Below are 20,307 nucleotides of genomic sequence, written 5' to 3'. Positions count from 1 at the left end.
CTTGGAAAGCAGCAAGCGTGTCGCAAGTGTCGCAAATGTCGCAGGTGACCTGTACACCTGGTACAAATGTGATGCTTCTTCTGGTCATGGTCCAAGGTGGCTGAACCGCCACCAGCTCTGATCTGGATGCTCCAGATGGAACAGACCCACCAGCTCTGAAAACAGGGTAAAGGAGCCCTATATAATATATATATATATATATATATATATATATATATATATATGTATGTATAAAAAATACATATGCAGCCATCCAGACAGCCATGCTCAACTGTCTTAGGAAAGTAAGGATAAATCTATTTCAAGTGTTCTCTACTAGTTAGCAGAAAGTTTTTCTTATCCAAGCAGGTTAATGCGACTTTTCCTCCCTGAATCTCCCAGGAAAATGGCAGAGGTACAGAGATCGCCACAATCCAGAAGAAGTTTAACCTTAAAAAGAACATGTAAAATAATTAACTCCTTCATCAAAACTCTTTCTACTCTCAGACCACTTGAAAGTCATTGGCAACCACAGATACCCCACCAGGGAGGGCACTGGTTCCAATCACTTTCGGACTGGTTGCATTGAGCTTAACTTTGGGTTTAAGTCAAACCAAGGTTGCCTCTCTAAGACCAGACCTCACGTCTTTGCTCCTGCACAAAGGCAAATGAAGAAATTAAGAAACTGTAAGCAAGCAGAAACTCAATTCATTTCATTTAAGACTGTACCCTCCACCGCCACAGAGCACTTCAGTTTCCTTTTCACCAGATGCAATATTACAGCAAATAACAGCCATTATGTTCAGTTTTTAAAATAACAAACTCTCTTTTGTTCACTCAGTTTGTATCATCTGAAGGAAACAGATCTCTTCCTCAAAAGGTGACTGTATTACATGCACACTGTTACCTTCCAGATTCATCTGATAAAGAATAAGCATTTCACCAGCATTTTTTAAAAGGAGCAAAAGTCTGGATCGTTCAGCACATAAAGCTCCTATTCCACACCAGGTTTGAATAATACAAGCACTATTACTATTGCCTTTCCTGCTCAAGACTTTGTACCATCTATTAAATAAACTTTAGGATAAGTTACTGCACTGTGTTGAACATTTTATTGCAAAGTCCAAAAGATGTTCAGCCACATTTGTATCACAGCAGCCTTGAGGGGCTTCTCCTGAAATTCCTGAGCTTCCCACACAGCAGGAGGGTTTGCTCCTCAGCTTTCTGGAAGGTTTCCTTCGAAAAACTAAGCCAAAACCCATCAATCCAGGCGTGTTTCCCCTTCCTGGCTGCTTCCCAGGAGATTCTGCCCACCAAGTGAATGAACAAGCTGAATTCTGCTCTCGTAACAGTCTGTCTCCAGGTCTTGAAGTCAATTTGTGGTCAGAGAAGCCCAAGGTGACACTAGTCTGGGCAGGACTCCTAACAGCATGTTACAAATACCAGCCTTCTCCCATGACAAGTATGGACAATTTGCTGTTCTTATACCACAAGTATCTCAATGCAGTGTGAATGTGGCCTCCAGGCCAAGACTTTTAACAAGAGCGTACTAATATAGTCATTGCTGGATAAGCCAAGTTCCCGTCAGCTATGAAAACAGGCAATCCAGAAGAACAAACTCAAAACCATCCTTGCGAGGTCACCCACAGCCTAAACTTTTGCCCACAACCATAGAGTCATAGAATGGTTTGGGTTGGAAAGGACCTTAAAGCTCCCCCAGTGCCACCCCTGCCATGACAGGGACATCTTCACCAGCTCAGGTTGCTCAGAGCCCCGTCCAGCCTGGCCTGCGATGTCTCCAGGGATGGTTCAGCCACCACCTCTCTGCCCAACCTGGGCCAGGCTCTCACCATCCTCAGGGCAACAATTTCTTCCTCATGTCTGGCCTGAATCTCCCTCCTTTAGTTTAAAACCATCACCCCTTGTCCTATCACAACAGGCCCTGCTCAAAAGTCTCTCCCCATCTTTCTTCTCAGCCCCTTTTAAGTCCGGAAAGGCTACACTAAGGTCTCCCCAGAGCTTCTCTTCTCCAGCTGAACACCCCAGCTCTCTCAGCCTGTCCTCCCAGCAGAGCTGTTCCAGCCTCGCATCATTCCTGGGGCTCCTCTGGCCCCTCTCCAGCAGGTCCATGTGTGTCCTGTGCTGAGGACCCAGAGCTGGACCAGCACTGCAGGGGGGTCTCACCAGAGCGGAGCAGAGGGGCAGAATCCCCTCCCTCCCCCTGCTGCTCACGCTGCTGGGGATGCAGCCCAGGACACGGGTGGATTTCTGGGCTGCAAGCGCACGTTGCCGGCTCATGGCCAATCTTTCACCCTCGGCAGCCCCGAGTCCTTCTCCTGGGGGCTGCTCTCCATCCCTCCATTCCCAGCCTGGATTGATACCGGGGGCTGCCCCAACCCAGGTGCAGGACCTTGCACTTGGCCTTGTTGAGAGGTTCACATGGTCCCACCTCTCTAGCCTGTCCAGGTCCCTCTAGATAGATCCCTTCCCTCCAGTGTGTCCACCTAACCCCTCAGCTTGGTGTCACTGGAAAACTTACTGAGGGTTCACTCGATCTCATCATCTTTGTCACCAACGAAGACGTTAAACAGCACCCAGTCCCAGTACCAACCCCCAAAGAACACCACTAGTCACTGGTCTCCACATGGACATTCAGTCACTGACCGCAACTCCGAGTGCGACCACTCAGCCAATTCCTCATCTGTCGAGTGCTCCATCCATCGAACCCACATCTCTCCAACTTACAGACCAGAATATCATGTGGGACAGTGTTCAATGCTTTGCACAAGCCCAGGTAGAAGCTCCATGAGAAGCCAGCGACATTTCCTTCCTGTGAACCAACTCGAGGTTGGTCTGACCTCAGCAGATGTATGAAGGACACCTTTCAACTCTTCAAACACAAGTATTCGGAACACCAAGAACTCTTTGCTTGCAGAGTCAAGAAATGCAGCAATTCTCCCTGCAGCTCCTTGGCAAGTCACCCCTCACTTTTCCTACTCACCTCAGTGTATGGGTCCAGCTCTCTGGCAAGTATAAAAGCAAAAAGAAAAAAAGGAAGAACTTGATTTTAATATACACACTCTTTGTACTATCTCCTTTTCAGTCTTCATCTGAAGAGTCAGCTGTCCTGAATACAGCTTCGTAACTTCCTGCAGAATGCTATTAATTGACAATTCAAACATCCTGTAACATACGGGAGCTCTTCTCCCCTCTATAAATTCCTTCCTACAACACATATTGCTATTTTCAAACAGTAGTTTTCCTCAAGCAAATAAAAGCTACGATATCCACCCCATCCCTTCTATAGCCAAGTACACAGTAATCCCGAGTTGACTCAGCTACTACGGAACATTTCACTACCCTGAGGAGTCTTGCTACATCTTCCTACTCCTATTCTGCTACACTGAGGATTTACACTACCTCAAAAACTACGCCCAATTCAGCATCTCGATGCTGCAATTAAAAGTACAACTGTCCTGCCACTAAAATTAATCATTTCAGACAGCTTTGCTATGATTTGCCCTTTGGAACATTTACTCTTTAAATATCCACTTATTCTCAACCAGGATAAACTACACTAAAGGAAAATTCTCTTGAAGGTAAGCAGAGGTATTAAAGCAGAAAACACCTCAACCAATTTGCAGAAAATCTGATTATAACTTAAACCAGAGGAGGCTTAACCTCCTATAGAAGAAACGAGGGGCAACACACGTGAAAGACTGAATTTCTCTCAACCTTTTTACTACAAAACAGGTTTCTGGTAAATAGAGGAAAACCAAATCACTTCTGTTATCTACAGAAGCTACAGAGATTTCAAATTGGGCCCATCTTTTTGAAATGCTCTAGTTTAACCGATAGACTTAAAACCTACAATTTTGATGTGTTAAGATGAAGTCACCATTTTCACCAGGACATTGGAGTTTTGTGCAGGTTCAGGTGTTCTTTATAACACGCACAACACACACCTCGGTAACACTTAGAATGTAAGATTTTTAATGCAGCATGTGGAACACGCTCAGTAAAAGTCACACGATTTAAATAGTAACATAAAGGCAAAATACTTCGAGCGACAGTACAAACCCACAAGCAAACTGGAGTTTAAACAGGAGATATTTGTGCTTTTTATCAGCACAAGCCTCCAATTAATCAGAAGCTTCTCCTTCAGAACCTATCAAAATGACAAAGCAATTTTCTCCCAAGTTTCAGCTTTAAAGATGCTTTTGAACTCAGATTTTATTCATCATTTAAAACGTTCCAACCCACACGACCTGTGATAAACGACTCTTTCTTAAGCCATGAAATATCTTTACCTCGTGTCTGAACAATGACCCCCAAGCAATGCACATAGAAAATATTTCCAGACAACATTAAACAGCGTGCAATGTACCCTCCATAAATCACATTACTGTACAGTTTGGGATTAGGATGAGTTGCCACTAGCAACAGAGCCAAAAAAATCAATTGTCACTATATGGAGAGAATTCTTGTAACCTCAAATGTAGGCAATGTTTTCAAGTAATTTGTCTCAGAAAAGTATTAGCGTGTGATCAGAGAAGCACGACATCCAGACACAAAACGTTAAAACAATAGCGTTTTCCCTTTAGTAGAATTAAAAACAAAAAGAACAACCAGAAAGCTGCTGGTGAGCGTCAACATTTCATTCACCCTTTTCAAAAGAAAAGCGCATCATTTTCATAGCTTTATAGTATTAGTGTTTACAAGGGATTGGTTTTAAGGCTTAAGTGTATTTAAATGATCACCCACCAGTTTTGCTTTAAAACAGGGAACTAAACAAACATTAGGGAGCAACACAACTGAGACAAATCCAAATGTATTTTTCACTATGATTGAATATGATTCATCATATTCAAGATATTGAGTAAAACACTAGTATATGATCATTCAGTCTGCCGGGAGGTTTTAGAGAACACGAATACAAGGAGTTTCTTTGATCCTCATTTGCTGAACAGTTCTCTGAAGAAGCCAAGACCCATTTCATCATTCAAGCAGTTTATTTCATCTTGGATTTGCAAAATGGTTTGTAGTGGGCAACAACAACAACCTGCAGAGTTTTCACCTTACTCATCCGTCACATTTTAGGAATCTTGCCAGTGCCACCCAGGTTTGTTACAGAGACTTTTCTCCTTTTTTAGCTGTATTTTTAATACAGGCTCTTCATTTTTAAATTATGCCCTTCACAAGGTTTCATTAAGTCAAATTCTGTATTTAAACACATTCAACAGGTAATAATAATTATCATAATGGTTTTTTTCCTCCAAGTACAATTGCCCTGTTTTGTAAGAATACAGTACGTGTACTGTTTTTCTTAATAAAATTTAATAGTTCACTGAAAATATGAGGCCCAGCTTCTATAATGCATCTGCAGGTTTATCCTCTATATTTTAAAGGAACACAAGCTGCAACTGATTGCAATCTACCCCACTCCTCACACAACGCGCAGACCTCGAATCATTCGCCACTAAAATACACGTTATCTATACCCCGATTGTATCGTTCTATGCGCTAACCCCTTCGTACCTTCACAAAAAAGCTGTTGTTGCTGAAGAAACAGCTGCTATTTATTGCAGGGCTCCCTACGCAGATGGCGTAACAAGAAAGCACGTTCCTGCTCACCGTATAGTTTTCTGCAAACAACATTGCTCAGAGTTTTCGTTCAAAGGATATTTAAAACTGCTCGTACCTTGGATGCCACTGAGAATTGCAAAATACACACTTCTCCCACCACCTTCTCATGTCCCTGTTGGAATTATTCAATGCTATATCGCTACTACAGGTTGTGGTGCACATACTATGGGAAAACAACTATCCCCACCACCTGTTCTAAACCAGCTCTGGAAAGGCCGCTCGGTTCGCTGTGATTCAGCTCATCCCTAGGCCACGTGGGACTTCGAGGAAGCAACAGGGGAGGTATCAAAACAGAACAACGCTTTTTGAATTCGGTGTTATTGCTGGAATAATGAGAAAAGGAGTGGAGGCAGCTGGATTTCTGTAGGTAGAGCATCTGCTGGAGCGGTGGGGGGAACAAAAACAAACTCCAGTATCTTCTTCCTAATGCCACTCACCAGCAGGCCTGGCAGGGCTCTGCTTCTCTTTGAACAGTTTCTTTTCCAGTTCGGCTCATCTCCCATACAACCAGGCTTTTGTGCTTTGATTGTTCGCTACACAGGGAAAGAGAAGCCGGGGTCCCACCCCATACTTTTTCCAAAAAGCAGAAACATAACTCAAGTCTACTGCCAACCAGCCTCTTAGAAAAGATATTTGAAAGAGTACAAGAGGTCTTTTCTTGCCACTGGCTTTCCTTGATCTTGATTACTACCTGTAGTACCATCGGCTGCTACAAACACCTCGGAACGGGAAGCCCAACAGAGGATAATCTTCCCCAAGGGCAAATACAGCTCAGGTGCTTAAGGAGGAATTATGACTTAGTTTTCAATGTAACTAAATTTATGAAAACAGGACTTTTGGGGAGCAGGAGTATCAGATAGTTAAGACTATTTTCCTGAATGAAAAGCTACAGTAGAACCAGACGCAGTCACTGTTCCAGGTCACATCTGGGATGGCCGTTTGCCAGCACAGCGAGGTGAGGAGAAGGCAAAACGCACTTCAAACATCTACATCAACAAAACAGGGCCCAGTCCTTTTCTAATATCAAACTAACCTTTCAAATTAAGAAAAAGAATTCCAAAATTTCCAACAGATAAAACTTGTACAGCAGGGAGATCCATCTGCTCACTTGTAAGTAGGAAAGTCTTTGATTGCATCTGGATTCACAGCATTTCTTTGGCCAAAAGGTTCTGCTCTGGGTCATGAATGGGACGGCAGTGTCGTAGCTCAACTCCACGTGAAGGACTTGGCAGCCCCAACAAGCAGAGAACATCAAAGCACCCCTGCTAGGCAAAAAGAACTTTTGGGGAAAGATCAAAGCTCAACACGCTCCACAATCCAGGCCAGGGGGTGTTTAAAAGCCTGCCCCAAACTCCAGAACAAAGCTCGCTGTGGACAGTCGCGTTCCTCCGGCACAGCAGAGCTCTGCGGTCGCAGCAAACCTTGGCTGCGGGACACAGAACACGACGGCTCGCAAGTCCAAATCTCCCCGGGAAATCAGGAATAACAACATCACCATCCTTGATTTCAAGTAAAAGAAACATACCCTCACTCCTGCTTTACATTTGTAAAGATGAAAGTGAAGACAGCCACCTCTTAATAAAAGGCAGCACAAACAGCAAGTATGTGCAAAAGAAAGAATAAAAGACCATTTTCATCAGGCTTCAGCAACACACGAGATGATGCTCAAACTCTTTTTGTACATCGTTATACTATTTCTTGAGCACCAAATGCCCAGTAGCTGCTAGAGAAGCAATAAAAACATCAAAGATTTAATTCCCTTGGTGTTAGAGATAGTAAAGCCACTTTTCCCCCAGCAGCAGGCAGACTGAAACACCAACTTTAGCCACTCTTGGGATACTAGCATCAAAATACTGCAGATTTACAAAGGAAAGACTCATGTAATAACAACGATTATTTTCACCTCCTCGGCAGAAAAGTCTAAGCTTCAAATGCTCAGAAAAACTAGAGTATAAGGCCCTCTTTGTTTTCTACACAACTGATTAGCTTATAGTAACTACCCAAAATCTGCTTTCACGTCGATTAATACAAACACACCTCCCAGATCGTTACACATTGGAGCTGTTCACTCATATTCGAAACGCACAGAAAATAGCCAAGAAGTGAATACAAACTGGTCTTACTGAAACTGCTCAAAGAAAACGCACAAATTGCTTCTATTTCATCTCTTTTCTATGGAAAATGTGGAATACGAGGAAGAGCCACAACTCCCGCTAACAGATCCAAAGATACTAGTTATACAAAATACTTCAATACCTCAGAAATATTAATATGTTTCCTATACAGAGATCTGAGCATTCTTTTAACTGCAAAGAAAACATGAGATTGCTCAAAGATTTAGAGAAGAAACCAAATCATGCACCCTGAATCACTTTGCTCACAAATTCCCACAGGGTTCTGTTATCCTGCTTGAAATAAATACAACAAACAGACCAAAAAATAATAACAGCTAAAAAAAAAATACTACAGGCATTTTCTTCCCTGTCTGGATCATCAAAGTCTCAAAGAGATCAACTCCTGTAGGTTTATTGGCTGCTTTTATATGGAGAAAGAGGAAAAAAAATGGTCTAGTATCAAAAGGGTTTTAACCAGCCTAAGAGTAGTTCAGTAAACAGAACTAAAGTTACAACGAGGTACTGAAACGCAAAGCATTCAGTTTTTAAAACCCACACTCATACATCATGTTACCTTGCTATACATTCTATTTCAACACCGCCACTGCTCCAGACATGGTCCCATCCAACACTCTGTCATCTCCAACACTATTGAACGGAGGCGAGGAAAAAAACAGTAGAGATTTGGAGTTCTCTGCTTGAAAGAGCCACATGGAGAAGACAAGGAGCAACGGTAGAAGCTTCAGTGAGAGAGGTTTAATATTGATGCAAGAATGAAATTTGTTCCATGGAGAACAAGCAATCGCTGGAACAACCTCCTCAGGGCCACAGCTGAGTCGTCATTGCTGGAGGTTTTCAAGATGTGATGGGACAGAGTGCTGGGGAATGTCACCTGGGCCCCCTTTGCCACAACAGGTTGGACAAGATGGTCTTTTGAGGTCCCAACCTTGGCTGTTCTATGATTCTATGAACTTGTGGACCACAGTTGACCTGTATTTTGTCAATTTAGGGCAAAGTCAAACAGATGACACCAAGTTGGGTGGGAGTGTTGATGTGCTGGAGGGTGGGAAGGCCATACAGAGGGAGCTGAACCAGCTGGTCCTCTCTGGACCTCATGATGGTCCTCTCTTAATTAGTGTTTGCTCCTTGTAATTTTGATGGAACTGAATCCTAAAAGCAATACTATAATTCCCAGAAATGGCTTGGTTTCTCCCAACTGTACAAACATCAACACTGTAGCAGAACTTGTCTAGAAAATGCAAACGCTTGACCTACGAATACGTCTCTCACACAACTATGCGGACTAACAGCATCGGGAAAAATGAGACGATAAAGAGGAAATTCAAAAGCAGGACCTATTTCTAATCAGGTGTTACTAGGCAGCTATATTTACTTGTCCTCTTATTTAGTCAGTTTAGATCACATGGAGAGGATTTGAAACAATCACACACAATCAATTAACAGGAAAGAAAACTTCATCACAACCAGCACATTAAAATAACATGTAAAGCGGCTGCCATCTACACCCTTTTTCACTCGTGGCAACACAAAAGTACATTTAGAGATAAGACGGGTTAAAACCAGGTTGGGTAGATACCAACAGTAGGAAAAGCAGCTGCTAGAACTCAAGATACCACCACACTGCCTATTTTTGCTTTTCTGAATCTATTTTTTAATTCCTAAGTCACTCCAGTCTTTTTCTTCTGTCTCTGCCTGGTTTTCGGATGGGCGTTCATTTTTAGAGCAAGCATTAACAGAAATTCAACAGCCTAACACACGGCAGTGTTTCCAGATCGAAATTCACTATTATGACGAGATACAACTATTTTACTGTGCTGCGGAAAGTCTGAAAAACGTTTGGGTCAATTTTATTTCATTTTTTAAATAATTCAGGCCTTCATCTCTGACATACTCAAACTCTGAATTAAAACCAAATTACTTCCACTTTTATACACTTAGAAAATCACAGAATCACAGAATGGACTGGGTTGGAAAAGCCCTCAGAGATCATCTGGTCCAAGCCTTGGTCCAACTCCAATCCACTGACCAGATCATGGCACTAAGTGCCATGGCCAATCTCAGTTTCAAAACCTCCAGGGCCGGTGAGTCCAGCACCTCCCTGGGCAGCCATTCCAATGCTGACCACTCTCTCTGTACAGAATTGCTTTCTAATCTCCAGCCTAAATTACCCCTGGCAGAGTTTAAAGTATGATTTAAAGTATTTTCTCAAATGTCCAGCCTTTCCAAATATTGCCAAGAATGTCTCACAAAACATATAAATTCATTTATTCTTATATTCAAGCACCTTTAAAAGCACTTTTGATCTGAGAGCATCTTAAGAGTATCATACCCACAAGGAAAAATGCGGCTTGTTTGGTTTTTTGCCTCCTCTCTTTCGTTTTCTCCCCCTCCAAATACGCATATAGAACACAGCAAAGCCAAAAAAAAAAATACTCAGTAGTGTGTGTATTTAAACACGGTCGCAAGCGCCAACATTTTCTTCGCTAACGCGGGCTCGCATCTGGCACACGAGCTAGAAATAACTACACTTAGTGGTTTTACCACCATAAATCTTCGCGAGGCTTCCGCGTGGCTGAGCTCTCCTCGTAAAATCAGGCACGGACGCCTTTTGTCTTTCTCGTTCAAGGGACGTTTGCTGGAGAAAGCGCAGGAGGACGGAGCTGCGTGTGAACAACCTTCTGGGAGCCACTGAAGATGGGACCTGAACGCGTTCTCACCAGCACAAAGAAAGGGATACATAAAATAAGCAACATCTCCGAACGTTAAGAACAACTTTTAAAAGGTAAGAATAGATTCTACTTACAACAGCACACAGGAAAAAAACAGGGGGTTTTTTAGTTGCTTTCACTTTCCTCAGGTGTTAATTGGAAATACTGTGTCTACTTGAGAAATAAACACAACTGAACACCTACAAGCATTTACCCAATAAAAAGCTTAATGTATTCTTACTATGCATTTTGGAAAAATGTTATTAACGTTTTAAAACCTATTATTAAAAAAGAGAAAAATGCTAAACGCTACTTGGAGTCATTTTCATTTACTGCAAAGACTTGACTGGAATAACTTTGGTTTAAGTTTTGTCCTTTTTTAACAGCTTATTTTTAAAAATACGAACGCAGAACACCTTTTTTTGGGTGCTTTCATACTGCAGTAAGTGACTAAGAAGACTGAATAAGTTCATTGACTATTAAAACAGAAAAAAATCAGGTGCACATTAAGCAGAAAACTCAAATCACCACGTGCAATAGATACCAGTTGGGTTAAAGGTCCAGGAGGAGCAGGAGAAGCTCATCTCAATAACCAGCTGGGATGGCAAGTAAAGTAACACGGTACGAAGTTCTCTGCAGTTAAGATAACCACTATCTGAATAAAATAACTTCAAAAAAAACCCAACCTATTTCTCTTTTTACCTCCACATCCCCTATGAGGAGCATTTACATGAGGTATGATCTGATAATACCATTTTCTTCATTTGTCGGGACAAGATTCCCACTCGCTGGCATTGCAAAGGCACAAGGTTTGCAAGGTCTCCTCGTGGGACTTGACCCAAATGCAAAAACTCAAATATGAAAACGAAATTCACCCAATGGCCCATCAGGAGCCTGGCTGAACGGGTCTATAACATAAATTCTGTACATTTCTTAAGAAGATCTTCAGCACCCATTTATATCAGGTTCAACTAGACACCAAATACACACAGGTTTCCATTATAACTTTTAGTAAAAACATTAAAACCACCTCAGATACAGCAGCAACTATCGGATTCTCCGAGTCGTATCAGCTCCTGTTATTTTTCAGAAGCACCGACCTGCAATGCTGTTCACACTAGGGACCGCGGACAAGGTTTTATTCTCTGATTAACTGTGGCACAAACGGCGGCATTGCCCAGAATCAGTGTTTACAACGTGCCAGGGGGTATTTTCAGCATCACAAACATTGAATTTATTCTGAGCCAGCTTGAAAACACCTCAGCAAAGCCAGTTCTGGTGGTGTAATAGTCTCCTGCTCTTCACCACACCCTTCTCTCAAAGGTGAGACCTGAATCTGTGCCCGCAAGACAAGATAAAATAATGGACTGTGAACCAGATTAACATGAAATCAGCTTCATTAGCGGATGCACGTTTCCATGTTCACCTGCAAGCGTCTACCAGAACTTCCAGAGGAAAGACAAGGCTGGCACGGATGGGAGGGGAAATAAAACCAACATCTTTAGCCGGGAAGCTGGATGCAAAGGGTGGAGTGGCCTCTATCAATAGCCTCAACATCCCAAGGCACAGCAGGTCTTATTTATAGAAGTCTGTGCGTAGCTTATGCTAAAAAGGCTGAAAATACCGTCTGCACAAGATGCTAAAAGCACTATTGGCAAAGGATGCTAAACCTGCAAAATAAACCTTTTCCCACCAAATGTGATGAAACAAATGCAATGAAACACCGGAGGAAATTAAGCCAGGCTACATTAATTGCATCTGGAATGATAAGAATGCTCTTCCTCTTTCCAACGCAGCTTATCAGGATATGTGTGCTGTGTCCTGAACATCTTTTATTCCCCTCACATCTGGGGTTTTGGAAGGAAGAGTTAGGATTAAAAATACTTAGAGCCTCAAAAGGCAAGTCTTCCCCACAGAATCAGGCTTGGGTTTGATCAAGTGGATCAAAGGAAGAGTTATTCGTTCCTTTAAAATTATCCTGTATCGTATATTCTAATATACATACCTCATTTGGGCAATTGTCAGCTAGGCCTTGCGATTGCCACCATAAAAATCTGTAACAAAGGCGACTTTAGAGAACTGCATCGCAACCGCTGCTTTTCTAGAGCTCTGCCAAGCAACATTGTGGTGAAAAATGAGAGTTAGCTCCAGGAATGGCCACACTCAGACAAAATTCAGAAAACAAACCAATCACACAACCTTCTGCAAGTTAAAGGATTCATTCTTAAAAAGGGCATGGAGTCAAAACTGAAAATGCAGCCTTTGGTAAAGAATGCAGGGGTTATACTTAGAACCAGAATCCTCTTGGTTTTTGACCTAACAAACCTGAATTCTCCCAAAAGCTTCTAACGAAACACAAACCCTTAAAAATCAGACTTTTAGAGCATGTGTTGGAATCACTTTAATAAACAAAAGCTCATTCAAATGCAAACCTTCAAGCTAAAATGGGGAAGAAATGTTTTCTTTCTGATGTGAGAAATGGATTGTTTGGGTTTTTTTACACTATTACTTCCACTACAGAAAAAAAAAAGACCCCAAAGAACCATCAAAACCAAACCTTCATCAGTTAACCAAAAACTATAAAGCTACTTAGAAATATAGAAACAGGAGATGCATTACTTTTTTCTGCCGGGGATTTAAAATAAAAAATGACGGAGTGTGGTTTATTTCTCTATTTCCTTGTGCCAAGACAGGCCTGAATCATCACACTGTGCCCATGTTTATACTGAAGCTTTTTTCCACTCAAAACTTGGGCTTCCACACCCAGTAGGCCACATATTTTTTTTAAATACATTCCAAGCTTCCCTCAAACAGTTCCAGTCAAAACATCACCAGATTTTAATTCTGTCAAGAATGCGAGCATCTCATTAAAGGCCTAATTACAGGTAACGTGCCCAGACCACAAATTCTGTGGTATCTTTAAATGAAATGTTATTCAGAAGTATCGCCACCAACTTTTCTCAAAATTTCTGCGTATTTAGCGTTATAGCAAAGAATCCGGCTGCGTGTCCTCAACTCATTAACAGAGTTTTGGGGAAAAAGATGATTACAAATGAATTGATAATACTGTGGTGAGAAAGATCAGCCCAAGAGGAAAGAAAATGCCATTAACGCCTAAGAAAACTGCAAGCTTTAAAGAAACAAAAATTAAGCCTCTAGATCTACCAGTTGCCTTTTCAAGCGTGAGTCAAACCCAGACTAAAACAATATTGCACACACAGTTTTCACGAGTTTTTCTAATGATTCCGCTGTTTTCCACCTTGGCAGGTTGCAGATTTCAGAGCCTGTAAGCGCCGAAAAATATCACTCTGCTCCTACTTGAATAAATCCCTGAACACCAGGGGTGAGCATCACATGTGCTGAATGGAGTGAATGACCTTGGAGAAGAAAGGAAAGGTGGCGATGAAGGACAAGTTACTGAGAGGATAAAGGAAAAAAGACGATCTTATAGAAACCTCCCAGCAACTGCAGAGGGGAAGTTCTGAACAGGAATTAAATCAAATTCAAAAAGCCGTATCAGATACCCGTTAGTCAGAGGCAAAAATGCTCTGGAGCCCAACACGGGGCTCAGGAATATCCAAAGTGCATTCCCTGAAGCTGGAGATTGGAAAAAATATGGGAAAAAAGGTAAACTCCTCACCACCACTGTGCCTCAAGATACAAAAATAAAGCTTTCTCATCATTTTTCAGAATCTCTTCTGGCATCCTACTATATATGGCTATACACACATTTAAATACACATTCTTTTACAGTTTTACTTATCCTTCTGCAGCGCTATCCATACTGTGACAAGACTCTTTCCTAACACAGTCTCTGTTAAGCGATCTGCGTTGTAGTTGCTATATTAGATTTGCTGCATTTAAAATTGGAACTGCAGTTTAGTTTCGACTTCAGTAGCTTGACTCGCGGCCAAAGTTGCTGTAAACCTTATCACGAACCCACCAACATCATCAGCGAGATTACACAAGCGTAGTCGAATTCCACTGGAGAGTACAAAGTATATTCAGAGCAAAAGGTTACAAGCAGGTTTATGAAGCGGAGCATAATTCAAGACATAAAATGACATGTTAAAACAAGCAGCAACTAGCTATCTACAGATACATATTCGTCATATTCATTCATATTTTACTTTTTTAAAATATCTGTAATGTTTACTCAGGCTTGTTATAACAGGAATTTGACACCTAGTTAGAGATATTTAATTACCCTGTCCTCATACTGGGGACATAAACACAAATCCCCAGTAAGTTCCCTCTTCCCTCACCCACATACTCCACATGGAACCTGCTACATCTCAGTGGAGCAGAACCAAGTGCCAAGGCAACAGCATCCGAGACCAGAAAGAGCTCAGATTGTTAAAGAAAACCCACCAGAAAATCTCCCCCTTTAGCAAATAAACACAGAGGCTTCACAAACCCAGCAGGCGTAAGCGGTACCGCTGGTCATTAAAGACAAAAGCATCTCGGAAATAGAGGTGATGCTCAAGAACTAATTAAAACCCACAAGCTGAGAATTGGATGAAGAAAGGACTAGGGGAGAGGTGAAGTATCTGGGAGGAAAAATCAAGAAATAAGTTGACAAACTGAAAGGAGGGAAATATCTTGGGAGGGTGGAGCTTTGGATGAGAGGATGGAAGACGGAAAATACCACACAAAAGCAACAGGAGAAAGGCAAACGACACAGAAATAGAGTGAGAGGAGAATGTAGCTTTGCAAAAAGAAAGTAGAATGAATTTATAAGATACATTACACTGCATTATATGCTAGACTGAACAGTGAGAAGGTATTTTAAATAAGAAAAAGTACAGAGGGAGAAACCACAAGGACAGAAGAAGGAAAGAAACAGAAGAAGGGATCTGTCCAGATCTCTGCATCCGTATCAGAAGCACACAAAGATTATGAGTCTGTGACTCTGGCAATGCCTTTTCCACTATGAATTTAGTTGAAAGTGATGCAAAACTGAATTCAGGACCTGACAAATGAAAAGGACTGCACTGCTGTACCATTTCAGCCAGAAATTTGGGGTGGGTGAGTTCCCTAATCCTCACGGCTCAGTCATCCTTGTGCTCCTATGGGGAGATGGTAGGAGCCCTTCAGCAGTAACCCAGACTTTAAAACAGATTAAAACAGCCATAAAACCACCAGCTCATTCTCTCTGGCAAAACATGAAAGCAAAGAAGTTTAAAAAAATTTAAAAATTCAGAATACATTAGCAAAAACTGTAAAGGCATATAAAGCTCCTTTGCAAAGCAGGCCTGGAGATAACACTCAAGGTAAAGCAACTATCACCTAATGAGTTTATAAAGTCTTTAGCATATAAATACATTAAAGAAATACCAAATTCAATGTGCATCATACAGAGTTCTTTAGGATTTTGCAGACATGCACACAGCAAAAGGAAAGCCTATGTATCAGCAAACTAAGGGTCATTTCAGACCACTCCATGGGACTTAATTACTACCACCAAACACAAGGCACTCTTTAAAACCAATATAAAATCTCTAAAAATTGCCAACACCTCTGATAAATTCAGCCATTCATAACCCAGCTGGCCCCTGGGAAAAAATAAAACATTAACATGCCGCCCAAAAGCAGCCAGGTGTGGATGGAGTGCGGAAGAACTTGCAGCCATAGAGCGACTTTGAAGGATTTCTGGTTCACAGGAACAAGCAAAACTGACTTTTCAGGGGAAAAAAACCTCTGTCTTCATCACAGTTGCAGAAATGCAATCTTTTTATAGTAATGCCAGCATGTGATCTATAGAAGATAAACATATGTCATGCCTAAAACGGAGCCAAGGATCCTAAAAGCATCCTGAATCACTTGTTCCACAAATTCCCCAGTCACCGAGTATGAAGAAATGTGACACGAAGAGCCAAACAGATATTATAAACACAGACACGTATTTTTAAACCTATTTGCTAACACATTTCAAAACACATTTTTTATTATAGTCTTGTCAAAGTCATGAAAAGATACTTCAGCTACTAAGCTTCTGAAGAGGGAAGGGAAGGGAAGGGAAGGGAAGGGAAGGGAAGGGAAGGGAAGGGAAGGGAAGGGAAGGGAAGGGAAGGGAAGGGAAGGGAAGGGAAGGGAAGGGAAGGGAAGGGAAGGGAAGGGAAGGGAAGGGAAGGGAAGGGAAGGGAAGGGAAGGGAAGGGAAGGGAAGGGAAGGGAAGGGAAGGGAAGGGAAGGGAAGGGAAGGGAAGGGAAGGGAAGGGAAGGGAAGGGAAGGGAAGGGAGAAGGGAGAAGGGAGAAAGGAGAGGAGAGGACATAGTTTGTAAGCTTGCAAGCTTGCAGTGGATATTTGTAGTGGATATTCATTTTTTTAATGGATATTAGAGTTTCACATTGTGTCAAAAGTCAGCCAGCTCCCAGGAAACTTTGTCACTCAACTACCAGTACATAGTTTTGTGAAGTCCCAAGCAAAACATGTTGCGTTTTCTTCCCAGCCTCCAAAACCTGAATCTACATCCTTGCATACAAAACACTGTATTATCACTTAAAAAGAAGCAAAATTTTAGATTTAAATAAACATGGTGGTTTTGTTTATGTACAGCCCTCAAGGAGAATATGCAGAGAGGCTGGAGAAAATGTGGCTTTCTCCTATACGCCTCAGCCGTGACCAAGAAGAATCTTGTTTGGAAGAAAGAGAAGTTCAGTCTTTGTCTTCTCCAACTGACATTGTTTAAGCCCTCAAACTACAAACATTTAAAGCAGCGTTCAGTTCTGCATAAAGATATCAAAGCTGTCGGAATGGCAAGTATGCTTAGGATCTGGTAGGCTGCCAAAAATCATCTGCTAAAATACCAGACAATGGATGTATTCTATTAGAACTCCTAAGAGAATTGTCTGATCTTTTCCTTGTACCACTTCTTTTTTTTCAGTTGTATACCAAACTGAGCTGAAATTATATAAAAAAAAATGTAATTAAAGAGTTTTAAATCCTATACAAACACTACGGTTCAGAAGTATTGTGTATGTGATTCGAATGCTTGCATTTATGTGCTAACAAATACAGTAATTATGTGTAATAATTTAACATTTTAAAATATGCATTCTTAATCACTACCTTGCAAATCATGTATTGCCACTGCAGCAGTTAAGTTTGCAGAATTCAAAGCAGCATAAAGAGCACAAAGTTGAGCCTGAAAGCTCCAACAATGCTCCAAAGCGACGCAAACTCGCTCAAATCCTGATAAACAAACAGCGCTCGGTTCAAATTTAATACTTTCAGCTAACAGCAGGGTGCTTTCTATAAAAATTATTCTTCCTCCCAGAGACAAAAAGATGCTGAGTGTGGTTCCAACGACCAAAAGCTTTCTGGAACGCTCCGGCATCACGGTGGCTGAATATCCTGAATACAGTCATAAATACAGGAGGAACGGGATGACGAGGGTGACACCCAACTTCTCACCCGAGTGTCACACGCCGACCAGCACAGCGTCACCGCCACCGAGTCCTCAAAGCCCAGCTCCTCCGTCACGTGCAATTAAAAGGCCTCTGCGCCAAAAACAAAGATCTTCCTTTTTTTCCCTTTTCAGCCAATGTTTTTAAGTGAAAATCCTCTCGTTCTCTCTTATGCTGGGAGCTGATATCTGAACAAATCGTCGACATGACGGAGCTGTCATATTCCATCACATCACGCCATGTTTAAAGAGTGTTTAATCTGTAAATCCACGCGGCGATTCTGCCAACACAGATTGCTCGCAACAAGAATGCTGAACAGCAACTCTGTACATTTAGGGACCGTTAGTTAATTAAATATATTAACCCAGCTTCTTAAGCCATATAACAATAAAATTTACAAATTAAATTAACTGTAGGAATTCGATTACATTAAAGAAAAATATTCTAGGCTAGTTTTTCACTTGTTTTCCTGGTTTTGTGTCCACAGGCTAATAATGCGTATGACATCTCAGCAGAACACAGACTGAAGTAATTACAAGCTCCTGAAAAATAGGAAACGCTCACAAAACCTGGACGAGAGCAGCAGTACCTGGCCAAGATGTTCTAAAAATAAGCTTCTATCTAGGGGGAAAAATTCCTTGGATCAGTCTGTTACTTATTACTCAGCATTTGCTAGTTAAACACTGCACAGCCACTCATTTTAATCTAAGGAAATGAAAGCTGTGATCTTTCCCGTACAAAAAAAACCTGTTTCAACACCCACAGAAGAAAAGCAGAGAAGGCTCAAACCTCGACATTCTGATTTATGAAGGCAGGACACCGTGAGAAAACAGTACGTCATCTGTCCAAGTTAACACATTTGCATTTTACAGACAAATAAACAGCAAGAAATCTCATTTAAATAATTAATGGATGGACTATACACTGCCAAAAAGAGCGGAACTCACTGCTCAACATTTCACAGAATGAACCATCCTCGAAACTGATCCTCTCCAAACGGAACAATTAATCCTCCATATAATGCCAGGTACCCACCACCACCATTATTTTGGTAAAAGTGAGCTTTTAATTTCAAGAGAATCAATGACATTAGGTAAAAGGAATAATAAACACCACCACCCCACCCCCCCCCCAACTGATGTCACATAGGTTTGCCTGTGCAGAGTTTTAAATTATAAATGCAAATACCTGCTTAAAAGTTTCTGGTAAAAAGTCTATTTAAAAGTGCTGGTCAAAGCCACCTCCAGAGAGACATAAATCATCAGTGGTTCGAAGTATTTTAATACTTTTAGCAGCCTTTTACAAGTGCTAAATCAAAGTCTTAGTCTATTATATAGAGAAATATTGCTAAAGAGACCAACGCTTTTTGTATGTTGTTTGGGACTTTGTTTTTTCAACATTTCCCCCACTAAAGAGAAGAAAAAATGGTTTGCATTGTGTTAGCTCCAGTTATAATTTCCAGCTGTGTCAAAACTTCACCAGCCTAAAAGCAGGAAATCCAAAGAGGAAATTCCATCGTCAGTTCCTGAAGTTTTGTAACTCAAATGTTCTTCCAAAAGCTGGATCTTAAAGGAATTTTGGTAGCATTTTCTGTAACCTTACCTGATATCTTCAAGTAGCTCACATTCTGCCTGATGCTTGGCCTGAAGTTTTGTCATCTGCTCAACCTGAATGTTTTTTAGCTCTTGTGTAACTTTCACCTACAAAAAACAAAAAACAAACCACAGACCACATATATTTTCTGCAGAGTTTAAGTCAAACTTCAACAAGAAAAAAAACATACAATTCATGTCCTTCACCTATTGTGAAATGGCACGTTTCAGTAGCAAATTCAAACACAGAGTTAGGAGTGCGGTTTAACCCTAGGCAACATTCAGAAAAGCTGGTTTCAGTAAGTGCTGGCACCCCAGCACATGGCAAGAATCTCACACTTACACCCAACCATTAACGAAAGTGAAATTTTCTTCCGAAAGCTCGGAGGGTAGTTTGTGTGCAACAGAAGAGTTTTGCCTAAGGATAGCTTAAACATCAAGTTGTTTTTTGATTATACATCAGGTCAAAAGAGCCCTCTATGAAAGGTTTTAGAATGTTTGCCTTACATTTTTTAGTATTGGTGTATTTTCCTTTGAGCCTTGTGATCACGAAGCTAAAATGTCAACACTTTAGGAACCTCCTTGATAAGCGGCAGGTATCACCACTGGTATAGGTATCAGGAATGATTTGATTTTGGAAGGTAACCTTGGGGTTGTTTTGTTCTTGTTTTTATAAAACAACAGGTCTTGGCATTTAAGCCCTCTAGTGATCACAGGGAATCCGTGTGTCGGCCTAAAAAACCACCACCGGCATATCTGAAGACATTATGCATTCATGAGGACAGAAATGCCAAACAGTCACTGTAATGAGGGAAGAGAGATGAAAAATTCAGAGAG

At 41.4% G+C, this 20,307-nt stretch overlaps 1 protein-coding gene across 2 annotated transcripts in view; it reads right to left on the bottom strand.

Moving 5' to 3' along the window:
- Positions 1-20,307, bottom strand: part of FCHSD2 (FCH and double SH3 domains 2) — a 163,476-nt gene that overhangs the window by 141,127 nt on the left and 2,042 nt on the right. For both annotated transcript variants that reach the window (XM_065833764.2, XM_065833774.2), the window contains exon 2: positions 19,481-19,578. In XM_065833764.2, coding sequence (XP_065689836.1) covers positions 19,481-19,578 — 98 coding nt within the window. The remainder of the gene's footprint in view (positions 1-19,480; positions 19,579-20,307) is intronic.

This window comes from Patagioenas fasciata, chromosome 1 (assembly GCF_037038585.1).
Source record: "Patagioenas fasciata isolate bPatFas1 chromosome 1, bPatFas1.hap1, whole genome shotgun sequence".
Lineage (NCBI taxonomy): Eukaryota > Metazoa > Chordata > Aves > Columbiformes > Columbidae > Patagioenas > Patagioenas fasciata.
Note: the sequence above shows the minus strand (reverse complement) of the source record. Positions and strands in the feature narration are given on the sequence as shown.